The sequence below is a fragment of the Thecamonas trahens genome (genome assembly GCF_000142905.1).
Source record: "Thecamonas trahens ATCC 50062 unplaced genomic scaffold supercont1.66, whole genome shotgun sequence".
Classification (NCBI taxonomy): domain Eukaryota; order Apusomonadida; family Apusomonadidae; genus Thecamonas; species Thecamonas trahens.
The window spans coordinates 112,181-131,752 of record NW_013657614.1 but is presented as its reverse complement, the minus strand read 5'-3'; the positions used below and the strand labels follow the sequence as shown (position 1 = coordinate 131,752).

The 19,572-nt window shown below is 63.8% G+C and overlaps 4 protein-coding genes across 4 annotated transcripts; 2 read left to right on the top strand and 2 right to left on the bottom strand.

The window, feature by feature from the left end:
- Positions 1 to 595: 595 nt before the first annotated feature.
- On the top strand, positions 596 to 5,872 carry AMSG_10941 (uncharacterized protein; the record flags this gene model as incomplete). The annotated part of the gene is made up of 2 exons (XM_013897665.1): positions 596 to 4,527; positions 4,795 to 5,872. 2 exons carry the CDS (start codon positions 596 to 598, stop codon positions 5,870 to 5,872), a joined length of 5,010 nt encoding a protein of 1,669 aa, XP_013753119.1.
- A 323-nt stretch (positions 5,873 to 6,195) lies between these two features.
- Positions 6,196 to 14,564, top strand: AMSG_10940 (allatostatin protein; the record flags this gene model as incomplete). The annotated part of the gene is made up of 2 exons (XM_013897664.1): positions 6,196 to 10,755; positions 10,788 to 14,564. 2 exons carry the CDS (start codon positions 6,196 to 6,198, stop codon positions 14,562 to 14,564), a joined length of 8,337 nt encoding a protein of 2,778 aa, XP_013753118.1.
- A 289-nt stretch (positions 14,565 to 14,853) lies between these two features.
- AMSG_10939 (alpha/beta hydrolase fold protein) lies at positions 14,854 to 15,347 on the bottom strand (the record flags this gene model as incomplete). Its single annotated transcript, XM_013897663.1, has 2 exons — positions 14,854 to 14,964; positions 14,994 to 15,347. The coding sequence occupies 2 exons, from the start codon at positions 15,345 to 15,347 to the stop codon at positions 14,854 to 14,856; spliced, it is 465 nt and encodes a 154-aa protein (XP_013753117.1).
- Positions 15,348 to 15,683: 336 nt separating this feature from the next.
- Positions 15,684 to 19,464, bottom strand: AMSG_10938 (xanthine dehydrogenase/oxidase; the record flags this gene model as incomplete). The annotated part of the gene is made up of 2 exons (XM_013897662.1): positions 15,684 to 19,427; positions 19,459 to 19,464. 2 exons carry the CDS (start codon positions 19,462 to 19,464, stop codon positions 15,684 to 15,686), a joined length of 3,750 nt encoding a protein of 1,249 aa, XP_013753116.1.
- Positions 19,465 to 19,572: the final 108 nt, after the last annotated feature.

The window sequence follows — 19,572 nt, the reverse complement described above, 5'->3', positions numbered from 1 at the left end:
TTTTTATATATATACACATACACCCCAAAATATATAGATATATATATAGATAAATATATATATATATATATATATAGAAGAGAGAGAGGGGGGGGGGGGGGGGTGGGTCGGGTGTCGGCTGGGCTGCTGCTGGCGGTCGCCGACTTGTGTTGGTGGCAGGTGGTTTGGTACGGACCACATCGCATGGAAGGGCACTCGGAGAACTCTCGCTCAGCGACCAAGTGTTCTCAGGCTGACCACATACAAGACACACATACTCACCAACGGAACAAAACAACAAAGAGACCACAATTGATTTTGCTAAACATGTACACTACCTCACCGTCTCGTCCCCTTGCCCCCCTCCTCGTGCGCACACATAGCAGCTGTTACAATCGCTACGTGCCGCAAGAGTGCTTGTTGAACAGACACGGGCGTGGTGCAAGGGGACGAAGAACAGTTGGCGGGCGGGCGAGGAGAGGGCGAAAAAAATAGTATTTTTCCCAACACTATCCATGCGCGACTTCCACCTGTTGGCAACCGTCCAGGTAGCACAGCCAGGCAGGGCGTGGGGGGGTAGGGCAAGGGCGAGACACACCTGTCTCACATGCATTCCATGCTACTTGCGAAGAGACGGTTCTCGCTAGTAGTGGCTACGGTTGCCCTCTTGGCTGCTCTTGCATCTCTTGTGGCCGGACAGGACCCCCTGGCGCGCGGCATTACTGTGAAGCTCTCAACCACCGACGGCTCGGCGCCGGACAAAACGCTTGGTGTGAGGCATGTGGCGTCGCAAGTGACTGCTTTTCAGTTCTCGACGCCGCCGAGCACTGCGGTCGACATCGAGGGCTTTGTGCTGACTGAGGATCCTTGTGGTCTCATGCCCGATGCGCCGTCCAACTTTAACGGCAAGATTGCCATTGTGCCGGGCGGCATCGTCTCGGTCACATGTGATCCTGGTCGACTGGCTGCGCTCGTGGCCAAGTGGGGCGGCAAAGGCATGCTTGTCAATCCAAAGATCCTCGGCTTTCCCGCCATCTACGCCCCGTCGAAGCATCGCAAGTCGATCGCCGGCGCCAGCGCCTTTGTCAACTCGCTCCCGAGCGACTTTGCTGCGTATATTATGCGCAACCCGGATCAGCTCACGTCGGAACTTGATCCCTACAAGTCTGCCCCTGGCGTAGTGACGGTGACGGTCGGGCAGGCGCCAATGGTAGCGTCCGAGCGTGATGCCCTTGTTGCGCTCTACCGCGGGACTGGTGGCAGTGGGTGGCGGCAGCCGGCGGCGTCGCGGAACGGCATCCCATGGCAAGTCAACACCGCGTCCTCGGATCCGTGCCGCAACAACTGGTACGGCGTCGTTTGCACGGCCGATGGCTACGTCGACATGCTCATGCTCAGCTCGCTCGACCTGGTGGCGGCGCAACTTCCGGCGGCGCTCACGTCGCTCACTGCGCCGTCGTACCTTGATCTCGCGGATGGTCGCATCGGCGGCTCGATTCCTTCGTTTCCGGCCGCTTGGCGACGCTCGCTTATCGGCCTCGAGCTGCAGCGCAACTACATGCGCGGCCGCATCGAACCTGGAACGCTGGACGTCCTCGACGAACTCGTCTTCCTTGACCTCTCGTACAATGCCTTTGACGGCCCGGTGCAAAGTATCCCACTTCCATCGACCGGCAAGCTCCTGCGGCTCATTCTCAACGACAACCCGCTGGGGGGCATGCTGACCTTAGATCCGGCGTACATCGGCCTCCAGACGCTAAGTCTTTCGGGAACCAACCTGACCGGGACCATTCCGCCTAACTTTCTCTTGCCCATGACCAACATCTCCTTACTCGAGCTCTCCAACAATGCGCTCGAGGGCACTGTCCCGGCGTCGGTCCTCTACTCGTCGACGCTTCTCAAGTTAGTGATTTCCGGCAACGCCTTTACAGGCATGGCATCGCCGCCGCCGGCGGTCATCAAGTCTGAGATCAAGGAGCTGTACGCCGCCGACAACTCGCTCACCGCCATACCGTCGCTGGATACCTTTGTCGAGCTTGTCACACTCGACCTGTCGCGGAACTCGTTTAGCGGCACGCTCACGCTGCCGCTTACTGGAGCCACCGCAATTTTTACTCTTCGTCTCGCTGGCAACAGCTACAGCGCGGTCGAGCCTGGGTTCAAGAACAAGGCCACTACGCTCCAGGTCCTTGACATTTCATCGAACAACCTCGATGACCTCGGAACAGTCCTCGACCGCATGCCGGGAGAGTTGACCGAGCTCGATCTGAGCAACAACGGTGCCGCGCTCGGCCCGGGCTTTGCCTTTTCGCGCATTAGTGGTGCGTTTGTCCGCGTGAAGAGCGTCGATCTGAGCGACAACAACATCGGTGGCCCGCTCCTCATCACCGCAACTGACGTGTTTGAACTGGGCTCGCTCGTCACGCTCGACCTCTCCAACAACTCGCTTGTCGGCGACGTGCCACAGCTCGTTGGCGAGCTGCCGTCGCTCAAGCTGCTCGATTTGCGGAACAACCCGGGGATGGAGGCCAAGCGCGGGCCGGGCCCGTTCATGCCCACGTTTGTCTCGCCCGACTTTAGCGCCGCCGACGTGGTTACTCTCTCCGGTGGCGCGTGTCCACAGTGGATCGGGAGCTCGGGCGTCGAGCTCAAGGTCGACCCCTCGTATCATCGGTATCTGGCATGCCGCTGCCGTGACGAGTTCTACAACACCACCCGCGGCGGGCTCGACTCGTGTGCCGCCTGTCTTGCCAACGCCAGGTGCCTCGGCTATCCGTCGACGGCGGTTCCGGTCATGATCCCCAATCCTGGCTACTTTCCCTCGCTGGCCAGGTTCGAGATTGACAACCCGTTTGCAGCGGTGACCAAGCCGACACCGGCACCGACGCCAGCGCAGACACGGGCGATGCGGTCGCTGACTCAGTTCAACGCGAGCGCGACGCTGAGCACGACGGTGGCTAATGCCTTTGTGGCATGCGAGTTTGGAGCCATGAAGGCCACGAGTGCGTCAAACCCGTGTGAGGTTGTCCAGACGACCGACGCCAGCGGCGCTACTGTGACCTCGTTCCAGTGCAAGGAGGGCCATCGCGGTCGTCTCTGCGCCGACTGCGAGGACGATTTCTTTCTGCGGGACGGCGAGTGCGTCAAGTGCTCGCAGTCGACTGGGGTGTGGCCGTCGGTTTTCATCTTTTTCGTCGTCATCGTCCTCGCAGCAGTCGGCGGCGCCTCGATCCTACGCGACGTCGTGCCCGAGGAGATCCGCAAGTGGGAGCGGATCTTCCAGGGCGGGCGGTGCTCTTCGCGCCAGACCGAGGAGCAGTTGAGCGCAAGCTCCGATACTTCGACGGTGTCGCAGTCGTCCGCATCGGGTAGCGACTGTAGCGACGGCGAGAGCGCGCCGGCCAAGCTCCGGCGCAAGGCCTTCCTGCGCTACGTCCAGCAGCTCTTCCAGATTGTGATTTCGTTCTTCCAGACGCTTACCATTGTTGTTGCCGATCTCTTGCTGCCTTCGTCAATCCTGCCTATCTTGGCGATCTTCCAGTTCTCACAACCGTCGTCCGAGGGCATCGGGCTCGAGTGCATCTCCGAGTTTGAGAGCTTCGAGGCCCGATTCCGGGCCATGGTCTGTCTTCCGCCGATCATCATGACGGTCCTCCTTTTGGTTTTCACCGTCAAGTTTGTGATCAAGTTTCCGTCTGCGTCGTCAAGCAGCGGGTCGGACGCAGGTGACGACGACGACTCCGACTACACGTGGGCGACGGGAGCGTCCGGGTCGAGCGAAGGCGACTCGTCGTGCGAGTCGGAGCAGGCCGAGTCCAACGATGGGCTGCAGCAGAGGCTGATGAGGACCGGCGAGGTGTACATGGGTCATGTGGTGTGGGCTATCGGGCTTGTCGCCAACTTTTTCTTCCTCCCGCTCGCCACCTACATCCTCGACGTGTTCAACTGCGAGGAGGACCCGGTGTCGAAGATCTCGTACTTTAAGAACTACCCGCACCTCGAGTGCTCGACGCTGACGGTGGCGGAAAAGGTGGTTCCGATGGTGGTGTACGTAGTCCTGCCGATGCTGGTCATGGTTGCGGTGGTGATCTACGGCGAACTGGCGGCCGAGCCCGTGGCGTGGATCTCGACCTCGTTCCCATTCTGGTTCGACTCCTTCAAGGCACGGGCGCGGTACTTTGCCGTCATTTTTGTCCTGCGGCGGTTCCTCTACGCTGTAGTGGTGGCTTTTGGCTCTGCGACCGAGATCTACCGGCATGTGGTGCTTGTCACCACGTTCCTGGCGTCGATCTTTGCGGCCTATGAGATGTCGCCGTACGTCTCGCCGCTGGTGACGCGGATGGACATGACTGCCCATGCGGTGTTGTTGATGGCGTACGTTACGGCGCTGGTTGCCGATCTCCTTGCTGTCGCCGATGAGCAAGCCTCGTTTGTGGTCACCGTCTTTATGGCACTCGGCGCGTACTCGATCGTAGTGGTGGCCGTCGCCATCGGCATCCCTGCCTACCGGGTCTTTGTCAAGAAGACTTGGCACGAGCCGGGTGCAGGGTTGCAAGTCGGCTGGACGGAGAGCAAGTGATGGTGGGGGGTAAGAGAATGAACATATGTGCACAGCTGGATTGAAAGGCCAGGGCTGACGAGTGGGGGGAGGGGGGGGGTGGAAGCAAGTCGCAAGAGTTGGAGGGAAGGGCACGGACGCGCAGCCGACACCAGATCCACACCCAACCACGTGACTCCAACCAAGTACAGTATGACAGCAAGTATGGAGGACATGGGTGTGGTGGGGATGGACGTGGTAGCCGGGCCGTGTCAGAGGCTTCGGCTGGCCAACCGGTTCGGGGCGGTGGTCCATGTCGGCGTGGCCTACGCCACCGCAGAGTGGCTGGCAAAGCTGTTCTGCGCCGGCCGACCGCTGCTGCTGGGCCCGGATCCTCTGGCCGACGATGGCATGCGGCTGATCGATCCGGCGAGCGAAGAGTACAATGCTGAGGAGCTGGATCCGCAGGTGACGTACCTGGTGCTGGACGAAGATGAGGCTGATGCCCAGGAGGCGGCCGAAGCTGCTGGCGAGGAGACGGCCGAGCCGAGCGAGGAGGAGAAGGTGGCCCAGGCGCTGGCGCTGGCCAAGGCCATGCGCGACGTCCGAGTGGAAGTCATCGCTAGTGAGTACACCCGGCTCACCGAAGGCCTGTGGACGTTTGATCCCGAGTGGATGCTGTCGCCGCTGCTGCGGGCGTTGCTGGCGGCGATCGAAAGCGCCGAAGAGGCTGAGGCCAAGAAGGCGGCGGTCGACGAGGCTATGAAGGTGCTGACGGACAAGACGCGACTGTATTCTATGCCGATGTGCTCGTCGGCGTTTTGCATGCTCTTGCTAGAGGAGCTGGAGAACTTCGAGGCGACGGGCCTCCCATGCGTGCGGCCCAACTCGATGAACGCGTTCGGGCTAGTCCTCGGCGAGCTCGGGCTCGACACTATGCTCGACGACCTGCTCAGCTGCGCCATTTCACCGCTGGCAAGTGTGCTGTACCCGGAGTTTTCCGGTGGCGAGCTCGACTCGCAGTACTCGTTCATCGTTCAGTACCGCATGTCTGAGGACCGCGATCTCTCCTTCCACTACGATAACGCCGATGTGACGCTTAACATTTGCCTCGGCGCTTCGTTCGGCGGTGGCGATCTCGAGTTCCGTGGTTGGCTCTGGGACGAGTCGACCCATGGCGAGGAGACGGTCGTTGCGCACACCCCGGGCGTCGGCTTGCTACATCTCGGGCGGCACCGGCATGCGGCGCGGCCGATCGAGTGGGGCGAGCGGTACAACCTCATTGTGTGGTGCTCGTCGTCGACCTCACGGTTCTGCTCTGGCCACGGCGCATACCACAGCCACGACGGGCAGTAGTGGCGCAAGCCCGTCGGTCGCGCCACCGTCGCGAATCACCAGATCAGGATCGGGCAACGGGAGATAAAATATTGTCGAGTGTGACGCGGGTACCCATGCGCAGATCAAGCGGGTAGTGGTGGTGGTGGTGGTGGTGGTGGTGTAGATGAGGCGGCGGGGGCATGGCGGAGTTTGGGCTTTGGCGCGAGTGAGAGCGAAAATGGCGCGAAATTCGCAGTGCGACTCGAAGAAGGAGAAGAGCGGAGGGGTCGAGGGCGGGCGATCCCGGACGGTGCGACGAGAGCGGTAGAGGGGCACAGACTTGAGGCTTGGAGAGGAGCAGGATGGAGCTTTCTACGATTCTGCGGCAACTGTCTGTGTCTCCGTACGACGCAGCAGCATGTCTCCAAGCCGGGCATGCGTACGCGGAGCGTGGCGAGTACTTTAACGCCAAGCAGTTCCTCCAAAGAGCCCTGGTGTCGGGCAAGGCTGAGATGGCCCAACAAGCCGCCCTTGCTCTGGTGGCCGTGACCACCGGCCAGGTCCGCCCGGCTAATGCTGAAAAGTCCATGCTGTTTGTCAAAGAGGCCGAGGCGTGGATGGACAAGGCTTGTGAGCTTGGCGTGCCCAGGAAGACGCTCCAACTCGCTCGACTCGACCTGTTGCTCGCCCAGGGCCCGCCGGCGGCAGACCAGGTCGTCTCCATCCTCCGCACCGCCGTCCACGACAACCCGCATGACGCCGAGCTCGAGGTCAAGCTGCTGGCCTACCTCGAGTCGGCCGATGCCACAGGCGAGGTCTGGGCGAGAGTCATCCCCGCGCGGACCAAGTTTGCTCACAGCCTGACCTGGTGGCGATGGGTCGCCGGCTGGTCGGCGCGTGCCATGGCTGCGGCTGCGGCTGCGGCTACTGGAGACGATGCTGCGTGCGAAGTGCGGCTTGCTGCTGCCGGAGGCGCCAAGCTTGTGGATGTGCATCTGTGGATCCTTCTGCGGCTGGCCAGCGAGGCGCTTGCTGATGAGGACGCGTCGCTGGACGAGTGCCAAGCGGCATGCCGGGCGTATCGGGCGGCGGTAGAGGCAGGCGAGGGCGCCGAGTTCCAGGACGAACACCGGCTGCAGGCTTATGTGGTGTTTGGCAAGGTACACCTGCTCTACGCAGATTTGCTTGCGGTGGAGGCGATCGAGGCCGAGGAGGCGGGGCGGGTCAACGATGCGGAGCGGGTGGGTGCGCTCCGCAAGGCGCTGCAGTGCTTCTGGCGTGGCGTGGCGGTTGGATGCGAGTTGGACGTGGTAGAGCCGACCAAAGTGGTCGCGCTGGAGATGGCTGTGGCGCATTTCGAGCGACGGTCAACGGCCGGGCGGTGTGCGTTGGATCTGCTTCGGGTCCACGACGACGTTTCCGGTGGCGACGAGCGGTGGAGCATCGGAAAGCTTGCGGTGGCGTTGGCGACGGAAGAGTTTGAGATGGCGGATGAGGACGAGGCGAGCGAGCGTGTCGCAGACCTCCTTGCAGATCTAGACTGGCGGGTGGTGGCGATGGGGCCGGCCGACTTGCGTGCGCTGGTGACGCGAGTGGCGTGGTACGTTGTCAACGACATGTACATCTGTCTCGGATGGTTCCAGGACATGTTTGACCGACTGCCGCTGGCAGGCGGAGCTGGAGCCTTTGGGTGCGTTGCTGACATCGAGACCTTTGTGCTGATGCTTGTGTTCTCTCACCGGCAAGTGCTTGCATCGACGGTGGTCCCGCACATTCCTGTGACGCACAAGCAGCTGGCGACATGGGTGACGATTCTGCATCTGCGGCATGCATCGCTAGAGCAGCATTACGATGAGGCGGCGCTGGCGGCGCACCCGATTCTCGGCTCGTCGCAGATTGCGCATGCGGCCGAAGAGGCGCGGGCCGGGGCGCCGACGTCGGACGGTGGGGTGGAGAAGTTCATGGGCATGTTTGCGCTCGAGTGCCTCGACGACGTCGAGGACGAGACCGGGGAGGTGGCGGACATGCTGCGCGGGCGGGCGCGGCACTGGCTCCGGGTTGCGCTAGGCAAGATGCCAGCAGATCATGTCGGGCGAGCGGTTGTCGAGGAAGAGCTCGGGCAGCTGGGCGGCGCGCCTGCAACGCCCGATGCCATTGTGCCCATGAGTGCGTCCAAGGCGCCGAGAGCGCTGTTCACGGACGCACGGCAGGCATTCTCGCCGCTTCGTCCGCGGAACCAGGGCACATCGCGGGCAGTGGCGGCGGCGGCGAGTCCACCCAAGGGCACACCGAGCAAAGCTGTGCAGCCTGTGTCTGTGCCAAAGGCCGCCGGTGCATCCGCGACGTCGTACCAGCTGCGAATGGAAAAGCGGATGCGCGAGCTGCATGCGCTCCAGCAGAACGCGGCAGCGTTTGGCGAGAGTGTAGATGGACAGGGCGTGTCTGCTGCTGCCGCAGTCGCCCCTGTTGCTGGTGGGTTCAAGGCCAAGCTCGACGGCGACAAGGCTGCCGATGGCGCAGCATCGCCTGCGCCCGCTCCTGCTGTGGGTGGCTTCAAGGCTGGTGGTTTCAAGGCCAAGCTCGGTGGCGACAAGGCTGCCGATGGCGCAGCATCGCCTGCGCCCGCTCCTGCTGCGGGTGGCTTCAAGGCTGGCGGCTTCAAGGCTGGTGGTTTCAAGGCCAAGCTCGGTGGCGACAAGGCTGCCGATGGCGCAGCATCGCCTGCCCCCGCTCCTGCTGTCGGTGGCTTCAAGGCTGGCGGTTTCAAGGCCAAGCTCGGTGGCGACAAGGCTGCTGATGGCGCAGCATCGCCTGCCCCCGCTCCTGCTGTGGGAGGCTTCAAGGCTGGCGGCTTCAAGGCTGGCGGTTTCAAGGCCAAGCTCGGTGGCGACAAGGCTGCCGATGGCGCAGCATCGCCTGCCCCCGCTCCTGCTGTCGGTGGCTTCAAGGCTGGCGGTTTCAAGGCCAAGCTCGGTGGCGACAAGGCTGCTGATGGCGCAGCATCGCCTGCCCCCGCTCCTGCTGTGGGAGGGTTCAAGGCTGGCGGCTTCAAGGCTGGCGGTTTCAAGGCCAAACTCGGTGGCGACAAGGCTGCTGATGGCGCAGCATCGCCTGCCCCCGCTCCTGCTGCAGGTGGCGACAAGGCTGGCGGTTTCAAGGCTGGCGGTTTCAAGGCCAAGCTCGGCGGCGACAAGGCTGCTGATGGCGCAGCATCGCCTGCCCCCGCTCCTGCTGCAGGTGGCTTCAAGGCTGGAGGCTTCAAGGCTGGCGGTTTCAAGGCCAAGCTCGGTGGCGACAAGGCTGCTGATGGCGCAGCATCGCCTGCCCCCGCTCCTGCTGCAGGTAGCGACAAGGCTGGCGGTTTCAAGGCCAAGCTCGGTGGCGACAAGGCTGCCGATGGCGCAGCATCGCCTGTCCCCGCTCCTGTTGCAGGTGGCTTCAAGGCTGGAGGCTTCAAGGCTGGCGGCTTCAAGGCTGGCGGTTTCAAGGCCAAGCTCGGCGGCGACAAGGCTGCTGATGGCGCAGCATCGCCTGCCCCCGCTCCTGCTGCAGGTGGCTTCAAGGCTGGAGGCTTCAAGGCTGGCGGTTTCAAGGCCAAGCTCGGTGGCGACAAGGCTGCCGATGGCGCAGCATCGCCTGCGCCCGCTCCTGCTGCAGGTGGCTTCAAGGCTGGCGGTTTCAAGGCCAAGCTCGGCGGCGACAAGGCTGCCGATGGCGCAGCATCGCCTGCCCCCGCTCCTGCTGTCGGTGGCTTCAAGGCTGGAGGCTTCAAGGCTGGCGGCTTCAAGGCTGGCGGTTTCAAGGCCAAGCTCGGTGGCGACAAGGCTGCCGATGGCGCAGCATCGCCTGCCCCCGCTCCTGCTGTCGGTGGCTTCAAGGCTGGCGGTTTCAAGGCCAAGATCGGCGGCGACAAGGCTGCCGATGGCGCAGCATCGCCTGCCCCCGCTCCTGCTGTCGGTGGCTTCACGGCTGGCAGCTTCAAGGCTGGCGGCTTCAAGGCTGGCGGTTTCAAGGCCAAGCTCGGCGGCGACAAGACCGCTGGGAGTCCCACGTTCCAATTTGGCAGCAAGCCCAAGTCGGCTGCATCTGGTCCGCTGCAGAAGAAGAGCCCCAGCGGAAGTAAGTTCACCCTGGGAGGCAAGGTGCCGAAGCTTCCCATTGTGGCTGCGAGTGGATCGTCGGGCTGGAACGCATCCTCGTTCGGCAAGTCGTCAACTGTTGACGCAGCGCACGAGGCTGGTGATGAGCCGCTTCCAGGAGAGGAGCAAACCGACTCGGATGATGACGGTTCCGATAGCGGCGTGGCGTCCGATTGTCTTGTGAACGAGGAGCAATTTTCTGAGTCGCTCAATGCCATCGCCGAAGTTGTCGAGGAAGAGCTCGACAGCGTCTACTCGTGTGCTACGCCAGAGGGCAGTGACGACGATGACTGTGTGGTTGCTGTGGACAGCCTTTCTCTGGCTGATGTCGCCGCTGATGGTGAGCATGTCGCGGAGGAGTCCAAGCCGGCATCGACATCGAGCTTGTCCTTCGGAGCACCGGTGTCAAGCTCGCCGAAGCCGTTCTCTCTCGCGGGTTTTAAGAAGACGGGCGACTCTGGTGCCACGCCGAGCAGTGCCAAGTCGTTCTCGCTCTCCGGCTTCAAGAAAACGGGGAACGCTGGCTCCAAGACGAGTGGTGCCAAGCCGTTCTCACTCTCGGGCTTCAAGAAGACGGGGGACTCGGCGCCCAAGCCGGGCGGCCCGCCTGCGTTTTCGATTGCCAAGGCCGCGGCCGGCAAGAAGGCCGAGGCCGAGTCCAAGGCAGCGGATGGAATGTGGAAGTGTCAGGCGTGCACGATGGACAACGCCGAAGGCATCGCGGCGTGCACGACATGCACGACACCAAACCCATCCAAGAAGAAGAAGTCATTGCGTCGTGGGGTAAGCCTGCTGCGGCGCCTGCCGACAACAAGTCCGAGGCAGCGACGGCGCCCAAGCCGAGCGGCCCACCTGCGTTTTCGATTGCCAAGGCCGCGGCCGGCAAGAAGGCCGAGGCCGAGTCCAAGGCAGCGGGTGGAATGTGGAAGTGCCAGGCGTGCACGATGGACAACGCCGAAGGCATCGCGGCGTGCACGACATGCACGACACCAAACCCATCCAAGAAGAAGAAGTCATTTGCGTCGTGGGGTAAGCCTGCTGCGGCGCCTGCCGACAACAAGTCCGAGGCAGCGACGGCGCCCAAGCCGAGCGGCCCACCTGCGTTTTCGATTGCCAAGGCCGCGGCCGGCAAGAAGGCCGAGGCCGAGTCCAAGGCAGCGGATGGAATGTGGAAGTGCCAGGCGTGCACGATGGACAACGCCGAAGGCATCGCGGCGTGCACGACATGCACGACACCGAACCCAGCCAAGAAGAAGAAGTCATTTGCGTCGTGGGGTAAGCCTGCAGAGACGGCACCCGCGGCCGAGGCGACTGTTGGCTCAGATGCTGACAAGTTGGATACCGACAAATCCACATCCTCGGCTGCAACACCTGAAGCAGTGGCACCGACTCGGACGCTGGCGGCTGGGGTAGATGGCCAAGTGGAGGATGGGTCTATTGGCTCAGTTTCTAGCGGCGACGATGACAGTGACGATGGTACAGTCATGTTCGGGAGCGCCTCGAAGGCAAACGAGAAACCGCTCGGCCGGTTTGGTGTTGTCTCGGCTGCGCCGCCGCCTGCAGCCGAGAAACCTGGGTCGGGCTTTGCGTTCAAGTCGTCGTCGTTCTCTTTTCAGCGCAGCGGCAAGTCCGCTGGTGCCAAGCCAGATGGAGTGATGAAGGGGCCCGTCAAGCTTTCGACGACGTCGGGCTTTGGCAAGAAGCGCGAGCTGCATTCACTCGTGCCCCCGCTAGATGGTGACGGAAACAAGACCATTGCTTCCGGTGTGTCTGGGACCTTTGGCGGTTTTAGCAACCGGTCTGGTGGTGTTGTGTTTGGAAGTGGTTCAACGCTGGGTAAGCCGGCCTGGGGCAAGAAGGCCAGCAAAGAAGGTGGCGCTGCGCCTGCTGCGCCGGTGGTGGCGGATTCGGCCGCGTCATCAGTGGACGGCGCCGTACATGATGCATCGGATTCGGACAACGACGAGGTGCTGTGCACGCATCTTTCGACCTTGCGCTCGGCCCAGCCAGTCGCGACCGCCTTCGAGGCGCCTGCTGAAACTGGTTCTCCATCAGTCTCTGCCCCCGAGTCTGATGATGACGGCAAGGACGGTGTTGAGTCGGGTGAAGTCGAGGGGGATTCAACCTCCAGTGATGGCGGGTCCAACGATGCGGAGGACATGCCCGCGTCGCAGACCTCTGGTTTTGGCTCTTCCACCAAGCCTGCAGCTAGCTTTGGCACGGGCTTTGGCAAGAAGACCGAGGGCAATGCAGCTGCACCCAAGACTTCGTTCGGGTTCGGCAAGAAGACCGAGGGCGATGCGGCCGCCTCACCCGCGCCACAGACCTCTGGTTTTGGCTCCTCCACCAAGCCTGCAGCTAGCTTTGGCACGGGCTTTGGCAAGAAGACCGAGGGCAATGCAGCTGCACCCAAGACTTCGTTCGGGTTCGGCAAGAAGACCGAGGGCGATGCGGCCGCCTCACCCGCGCCACAGACCTCTGGTTTTGGCTCCTCCACCAAGCCTGCAGCTAGCTTTGGCACGGGCTTTGGCAAGAAGACCGAGGGTGATGCAGCTGCACCCAAGTCTTCGTTCGGGTTCGGCAAGAAGACCGAGGGCGATGCGGCCGCGCCCAAGACTTCGTTCGGGTTCGGCAAGAAGAGCGAGGGCGATGCGGCTGCTGCACCCGCGTCGCAGACCTCTGGTTTTGGCTCCTCCGCCAAGCCTACAGCTAGCTTTGGTACGGGCTTTGGCAAGAAGACCGAGGGCGATGCGGCCGCGCCCAAGACTTCGTTCGGGCTCGGCAAGAAGGCCGAGGGTGATGCGGCCGCCTCACCCGCGCCACAGACCTCTGGTTTTGGCTCTTCCACCAAGCCTGCAGCTAGCTTTGGCACGGGCTTTGGCAAGAAGGCCGAGGGCGATGCGGCCGCGCCCAAGACTTCGTTCGGGTTCGGCAAGAAGACCGAGGGCGATGCGGCTGCCGCACCCGCGTCGCAGACCTCTGGTTTTGGCTCCTCCGCCAAGCCTACAGCTAGCTTTGGTACGGGCTTTGGCAAGAAGACCGAGGGCGATGCGGCCGCGCCCAAGACTTCGTTCGGGCTCGGCAAGAAGGCCGAGGGTGATGCGGCCGCCTCACCCGCGCCACAGACCTCTGGTTTTGGCTCCTCCACCAAGCCTTCAGCTAGCTTTGGCACGGGCTTTGGCAAGAAGACCGAGGGCGATGCGGCTACGCCCAAGACTTCGTTCGGGCTCGGCAAGAAGGCCGAGGGTGATGCGGCCGCGCCCAAGACTTCGTTCGGGTTCGGCAAGAAGAGCGAGGGCGATGCGGCTGCCGCACCCGCGTCGCAGACCTCTGGTTTTGGCTCCTCCGCCAAGCCTTCAGCTAGCTTTGGTACGGGCTTTGGCAAGAAGACCGAGGGCGATGCGGCCGCCTCACCCGCGCCACAGACCTCTGGTTTTGGCTCCTCCACCAAGCCTGCAGCTAGCTTTGGTACGGGCTTTGGCAAGAAGACCGAGGGCGATGCGGCTACGCCCAAGACTTCGTTCGGGCTCGGCAAGAAGGCCGAGGGTGATGCGGCCGCGCCCAAGACTTCGTTCGGGTTCGGCAAGAAGAGCGAGGGCGATGCGGCTGCCGCACCCGCGTCGCAGACCTCTGGTTTTGGCTCCTCCGCCAAGCCTACAGCTAGCTTTGGTACGGGCTTTGGCAAGAAGACCGAGGGCGATGCGGCCGCCTCACCCGCGCCACAGACCTCTGGTTTTGGCTCCTCCACCAAGCCTGCAGCTAGCTTTGGCACGGGCTTTGGCAAGAAGGCCGAGGGCGATGCGGCCGCCTCACCCGCGCCACAGACCTCTGGTTTTGGCTCTTCCACCAAGCCTGCAGCTAGCTTTGGCACGGGCTTTGGCAAGAAGACCGAGGGCAATGCAGCTGCACCCAAGACTTCGTTCGGGTTCGGCAAGAAGGCCGAGGGTGATGCGGCCGCGCCCAAGACTTCGTTCGGGTTCGGCAAGAAGGCCGAGGGTGATGCAGCTGCACCCAAGTCTTCGTTCGGGTTCGGCAAGAAGACCGAGGGCGATGCGGCCGCACCCAAGTCTTCGTTCGGGTTCGGCAAGAAGACCGAGGGCGATGCGGCCGCGCCCAAGTCTTCGTTCGGGTTCGGCAAGAAGACCGAGGGCGATGCGGCCGCGCCCAAGTCTTCGTTCGGGTTCGGCAAGAAGACCGAGGGCGATGCGGCTGCCGCACCCGCGTCGCAGACCTCTGGTTTTGGCTCCTCCTCCACCAAGCTTGCCGGCTTCAACACTGGTGTTGCGCCCGCTTCCGATGGCACACCAACCACGACACCTGCGCTCCCTGGCTTCGGCTTTGCCTCGGGCGAGTCGGCGTCGACGCCACCCAGGCCGTTGCAGTCGCTGTCAGCCTCGGGCTCTCCGGGCTCGATGTCGGCACATTACGGCTTCAACTCGACGCCGCCAAGATCCGATCCGCCGTCGCCGCCGCTATCGCCTCGCTCACTGGCGTCATCGCCGACCACGTCGCCCCCGCCGCGCGAGATATCTGTCATCGGCATGGAGGACGATTCAGATCCAGACGATCTCGAGAACATCTACGCCAACTAAAGTGCTCTTTTACAAGCTGTGCTCGTCCAGCCAGCCGCAGACGGCGCGGACAAAGGCGTTCGGCTGCTCGGCGTGGACCCAGTGGCCGGCGTCGAGGCCGACAAACTGCGCGCTGGGGAAGAACTTGCGGGTCGCGTCCTTTGCTGCCTCGGCACGGACATAGTCTGACTTGGTGCCGAAGATGGAGAGCATAGGCCCATCGTACCTCCGTGTGTCAGCTGCATCAAATGCGCCGAGCTTGTCCAGCGACGCCGCAATGTCCTGGATGTTGCAAACCCACTTGAGCGGCTTAGCCTTGGAGCCAGAGCCGGTAATGTTCGTCATGAGGAAGGCCCGGACCGCCGGATCGTGCGCAAAGGTTGCCACATGGGCATCCACCTTGGACCGCGTGGCAAACTCGCTCAGCTCGATGGCCGCCAGGCCACGGACCAGCGAGCCGACCTCGGACCTGGCCTCCAGATCAAAGGCCACTGGCGCCATGTCCACGCTCACCAGCCCGGCAACCTTTTCCTTGCCCATCCCTAGCGCAGCTTCCATCATCACCTTGCCGCCCATCGAGTGTCCGATGAGGACGGGCGCCACGTCCTGACCGGCTTCGGCCGCCACCACCTCAGCCACAAAGGCCTCCACGTCGCCAGCCATACGGACGTAGTCCATCTCCCCAACCCACTCCGACCCGCCATGGTTTCGCGCATCCACCGCATACACCGTCCGCTGCGCACTCTTGGCCAGTGCCTTGGTCAGCGCCCGCCAGTTTTGCGACGATCCCAGCAGTCCATGCATGATCACAAGCGGCGCCGCCACCGACCCCTCCGTCGCCGCCGCCGCTGCTGCTGATCCCTCCGCCGCCGCTTCACCCGCTCCGCCACCACCCGGTGGGTTCGTCCTGCTGTACTTCATGGCCACCGTGGCCATGCTCCGTCCGCTCGCGCAGCACCATGCTGCTCCCTGCAATGCTCCGCCCAGCCTCGCTGCAATCATCCGCCTCGAGTCGCCGTCTCTGTGTTGTCCGCGTTGAGTGCCGCCGACCACCGCCGCCTGCCGCCCGCCGTCCAACCCTCTCCCCCCCCTCCCTCTCCTGCTGGACATGCGAATGTTGTTATGCAAAACAAGATCTGATCACAGCTGGAGATCATTGTTAGTGACGGCGGCAGCGGTGCGGACGCGGTCGACGGTGAACGGCATGGCGAGGTCAAAGCCGCGCGGGAGACCGCGCTCGACGCGCGAGGCTTCGACGGCGTAGCGGGCGGCCGAGAGGGCCGTCATGGCGAGCGAGATGGGCGGCTCGCCGACGGCCTTGACACCACCGGCGTCGTTGTAGGCAAAGTCAGAGCCCTTGAGGATCGAAACGTTGAACTGGGCCGGCGCGTCCATGACCGATGGGACTTTGTACTCCCAGGTGCCGTCGGCTGCGTTGCCGCCCGACGGCGTCACCAGCCGGTCCTCGGTAAAGTACGAGCCGAGGCCCATGACAAACGCGCCTTCAGCCTGGCCGATGTCGATGAGCGGGTTGAGGGAGTTACCGCAGTCGTAGGCCACATCGGAGCGGAGAATGGTGACCTCGCCGGTGAGGATGTCGACCTCAACGAGCGAGAGCGCGGCGCCAAAGGCAAAGTACTGCACCCCGTCGGTATTCCACGGACGCCCCCGCGGGCCGCGGTCGCGTCGCCCGCGTGGCACAAAGTTGGCCGACGCCGAGAGCAAGACGTGCTGGGCCTTGGCCACGGGAATGATGTCGGCAAAGCCTGGTTCGGCCCCGTCCTCGGCCTTGCGCCACAACTCGGCCTTGATATGGGCAGTCCGCTCGATGATGTCGAGGCACGCCTGTCGGGCCGCCTCGCAACACGCCTCCGACGCCACCGAGCCGCCGGTGACAATCATGTTGGGCAGCGCGTCGGTCGACGAGTCACAGACCTTGATCACTGCCAGCGGGCAGCCGAGCGTCTTGGCCACCACCTGCGCCACCTTGGTGTTGATACCCTGCCCGATCTCGGCGCCGGCGTGGTAGACCGTCACCGTCGCAGTGCCCGAGACGTTGACCAGCGCCGACGCGCCCGATGCCGCCATCTGCGCCACCCCGTACTTCGTGCCCTGGACCGAGATGCCGCGCTTGCGCCACTTGGACTGTGCGTTGTACGCCTCCACCTCGGCCACGAGCGCGTCGTACCCAGCGTCAGCCTTGACCTTGGCCACCATCTCGTCCACGTTCATGCCGCGCATGAACATGCCGTTCATGGCAATGGCGTTCTGCGCGGTGTACATGTTGCGCATGCGAACGACGTCCGGCGAGAGTCCGGTCTCCGCCGCCACAATGTCAAGCACAGACTCGATGGCAAAGGTTGCCTGCGGATGCGCCGGCCCACGGACAGGCGTTGTCGCAGCCGTGTGCGTGTTCACGGCCTTGACCGTAAACTTGGCGTGCGGAATAAAATACACGTCATCGAGGGCTTCGACGTACTCGTGCGTCATAAAGGTGATAAAGTCGTAGGCGCAGCCCGAGTCTCCGACGCCGTCGATAGTGAGCCCGACAATGGTGCCATCGTCATCAAACCCGACCGTGTAGTCAGCCACGTACCGCGACCGTCCGCCGACCATGGCCTGGTCCGTCGTAATGGGCAGCGTGCACCGGACGTTGCGCCCGAGCTTGGTCGCGGCCACCGCCACCGCTGACGTGACCCCAATCGGCCGCGTGGCCTTGCCGCCAAACGCGCCACCGCACCGCCGGCACGTCGCTTCGATCTGTTCCGGCGAGACACCAAGGACGCCGGCCACCCGCGTCCGCAAGTAGTCGATGCCCTGCGTCGACGCAACGAGCTTGATCCGGTCGCCCTCATCGACCAGTGCCGCTGCTGTCTGCTTCTCCATGTAAAAGTGTATCTGCGAGCCGGCGTAAAGCCGGCCGGAGAGCTTGCGTGGCGCAGACTCGAGCGCGCTCGCCGCATCGCCGCGCGAGATCTCACCGTCAGTCCCCGGCAAGAACCGACCAGCCTCCATGGCGGCCTCGACCGTGAGGCATGTCGGCTCATACGCGCTACCGTACGAGACCGGGATCCTGCGCGCGGCGGCGTCGGCGGCAGCCTGCGTCTCAGCCACCACAAACGCTACCGGCGCGCCCACAAACGGAACTTGCTCGCCGTAGAGCACCAAGTCCTCGCCAGGCACCGTTCCGATGTCGTTGACACCCGGAATGTCTGCGGCAACAATGACATCGACGACGCCGGGCAGTTTGAGCCCGGCTTCCACGTCGACGGCCTCGAGCATGACCGCGCCGCGGGTTGAAATGACAAAGGCGCCGTAGAGGTCGCGCTTGCCTGCTGGCAGATCGCCGGTATACACGGCCTCGCCGGTTGCCTGCAGCGGCGCCGAGAGCTTTGTACACGCCAAGTGGGCACCGTCTGTCTCGTAGTCGGGCGTGCCCGACGGCGCCGGGCGGATCCGGTGGAGCGGCGGCTGCTCGACGCCGGTTGCCTTGGCGACAAACCACTTGTACACAAACGATCCGAGGAGCGCCTTGCGGTACGCGACCTTGCCGTCGGGCTGGTCGACGGTCACGTACGCATGCTCAGGCTCGACCTCGATCGTGGCCTCAACCGCCGCCATCACCGCGGCGAGTGTGCCTTGGTCAAATCGGTGGCCGACAAGCGCATCGACCGCGGCAGCCGGTGCAGCCGGTGCTGGGCCGACGGCGCCAAAGACCAACCGCGCCGCCTCCACAGTGCCGTCGGCGCTAGTCTTGGCGTAAAAGGCGGCGTTGGCGAGGGCGTGCGAGTTGACCGGCCGGATGGCGGTCCGGTACGAGTGGAACGACTCGGACTTGGACGCAAACGGGATGATGAGCTTGGTGACAAGGACAAGCTCGCCGGCTGGCGGCGGAGCCGAAACAAAGTCCAGGACCGAGCTCTTCGACGTCGCCCCGGTCGCAGCGTTGTACAGCTCGAGCTCGGCGCCGAGGCCGGCAAGCACGGTAGCAGCGTCCGAGGCAAAGCCGCGGTCGCGGACCATAACCAGGTTTCCGGCCCAGCCTGCGGCGTTGCGGACGTGGGTCGACGCGATGTTGCGGAGATGCTCGACCGCGGCGGGGAACGAGGTTGGCGACCGCGTCGACGCCGCGTCGAGCGCCGAGATGAGCTGGGCAATCGTCGTGCCGCCTCCGAGCTCGAGGCCGGCGTCGCTCCCGCCCACCGCGCTCAGGTCGGCGATGCGGCGAAGATAGATGTAGACCACCGAGGCATCGTCGATGTCGTGGTACACGCCGCGCGACGTGTTGCCGCCCACAAACCGCACGCCGTCGAGCGAGGGCAGGCCGGCGACGACCGCCGTCAGCTCGCTCAGCAGTGTCGGTGCGTACCACGAGCTCCCGGCAGGCGCCACAAAGTGCTGCGGGCCGGCAGTGTCGCCATCACTCGGCGCGAGCTGATCGACGCGGTCAACCGGCTCGTTGCCGTCGGCAAGCGTGCCAAAGGCCGAGAGAATGGCGCGGTAGCCGGTGCACCGGCAGAGGTTGCCGTCGAGTGCGTGCTCGATATCGGCGTGCGTCGGCGGCCCGTCGAGCGACTGGACGAGCGAGTACGCAGCCATGACCATGCCGGGCGTGCAGAAGCCGCACTGCGAGCCGTTGGCGGCCGCCAACCGCTCTTGGATCGGATGGAGTCCAGTCTTGGACGAACCCACGCCCTCGACCGTCGTCACGCTGGCGCCCTCGAGCGAGGCCAGCGGGCAGAGGCAGGCGTTGATCGAGCCGGTCCCAGGCCCGCCGCCAGCACGGACAACTTGCACCGCGCACGCTCCGCACCCGCCCTCGCGACACGACGCTTTGGTCCCGGTCAGGCCCTCAATGTCCCGCAAGTGATCCAGCAGAGTAGTCTCCGGCGCCGGAGATGACACGCGCACCTACAAGCATCGCCCCCCGACCACGACCGCATATACATACACGACACTGTGAGTGTAACACAAACCACATACACACCGACAGACAACAATCGTCCCCCTCCCCCCTCCCCCCGTTTTA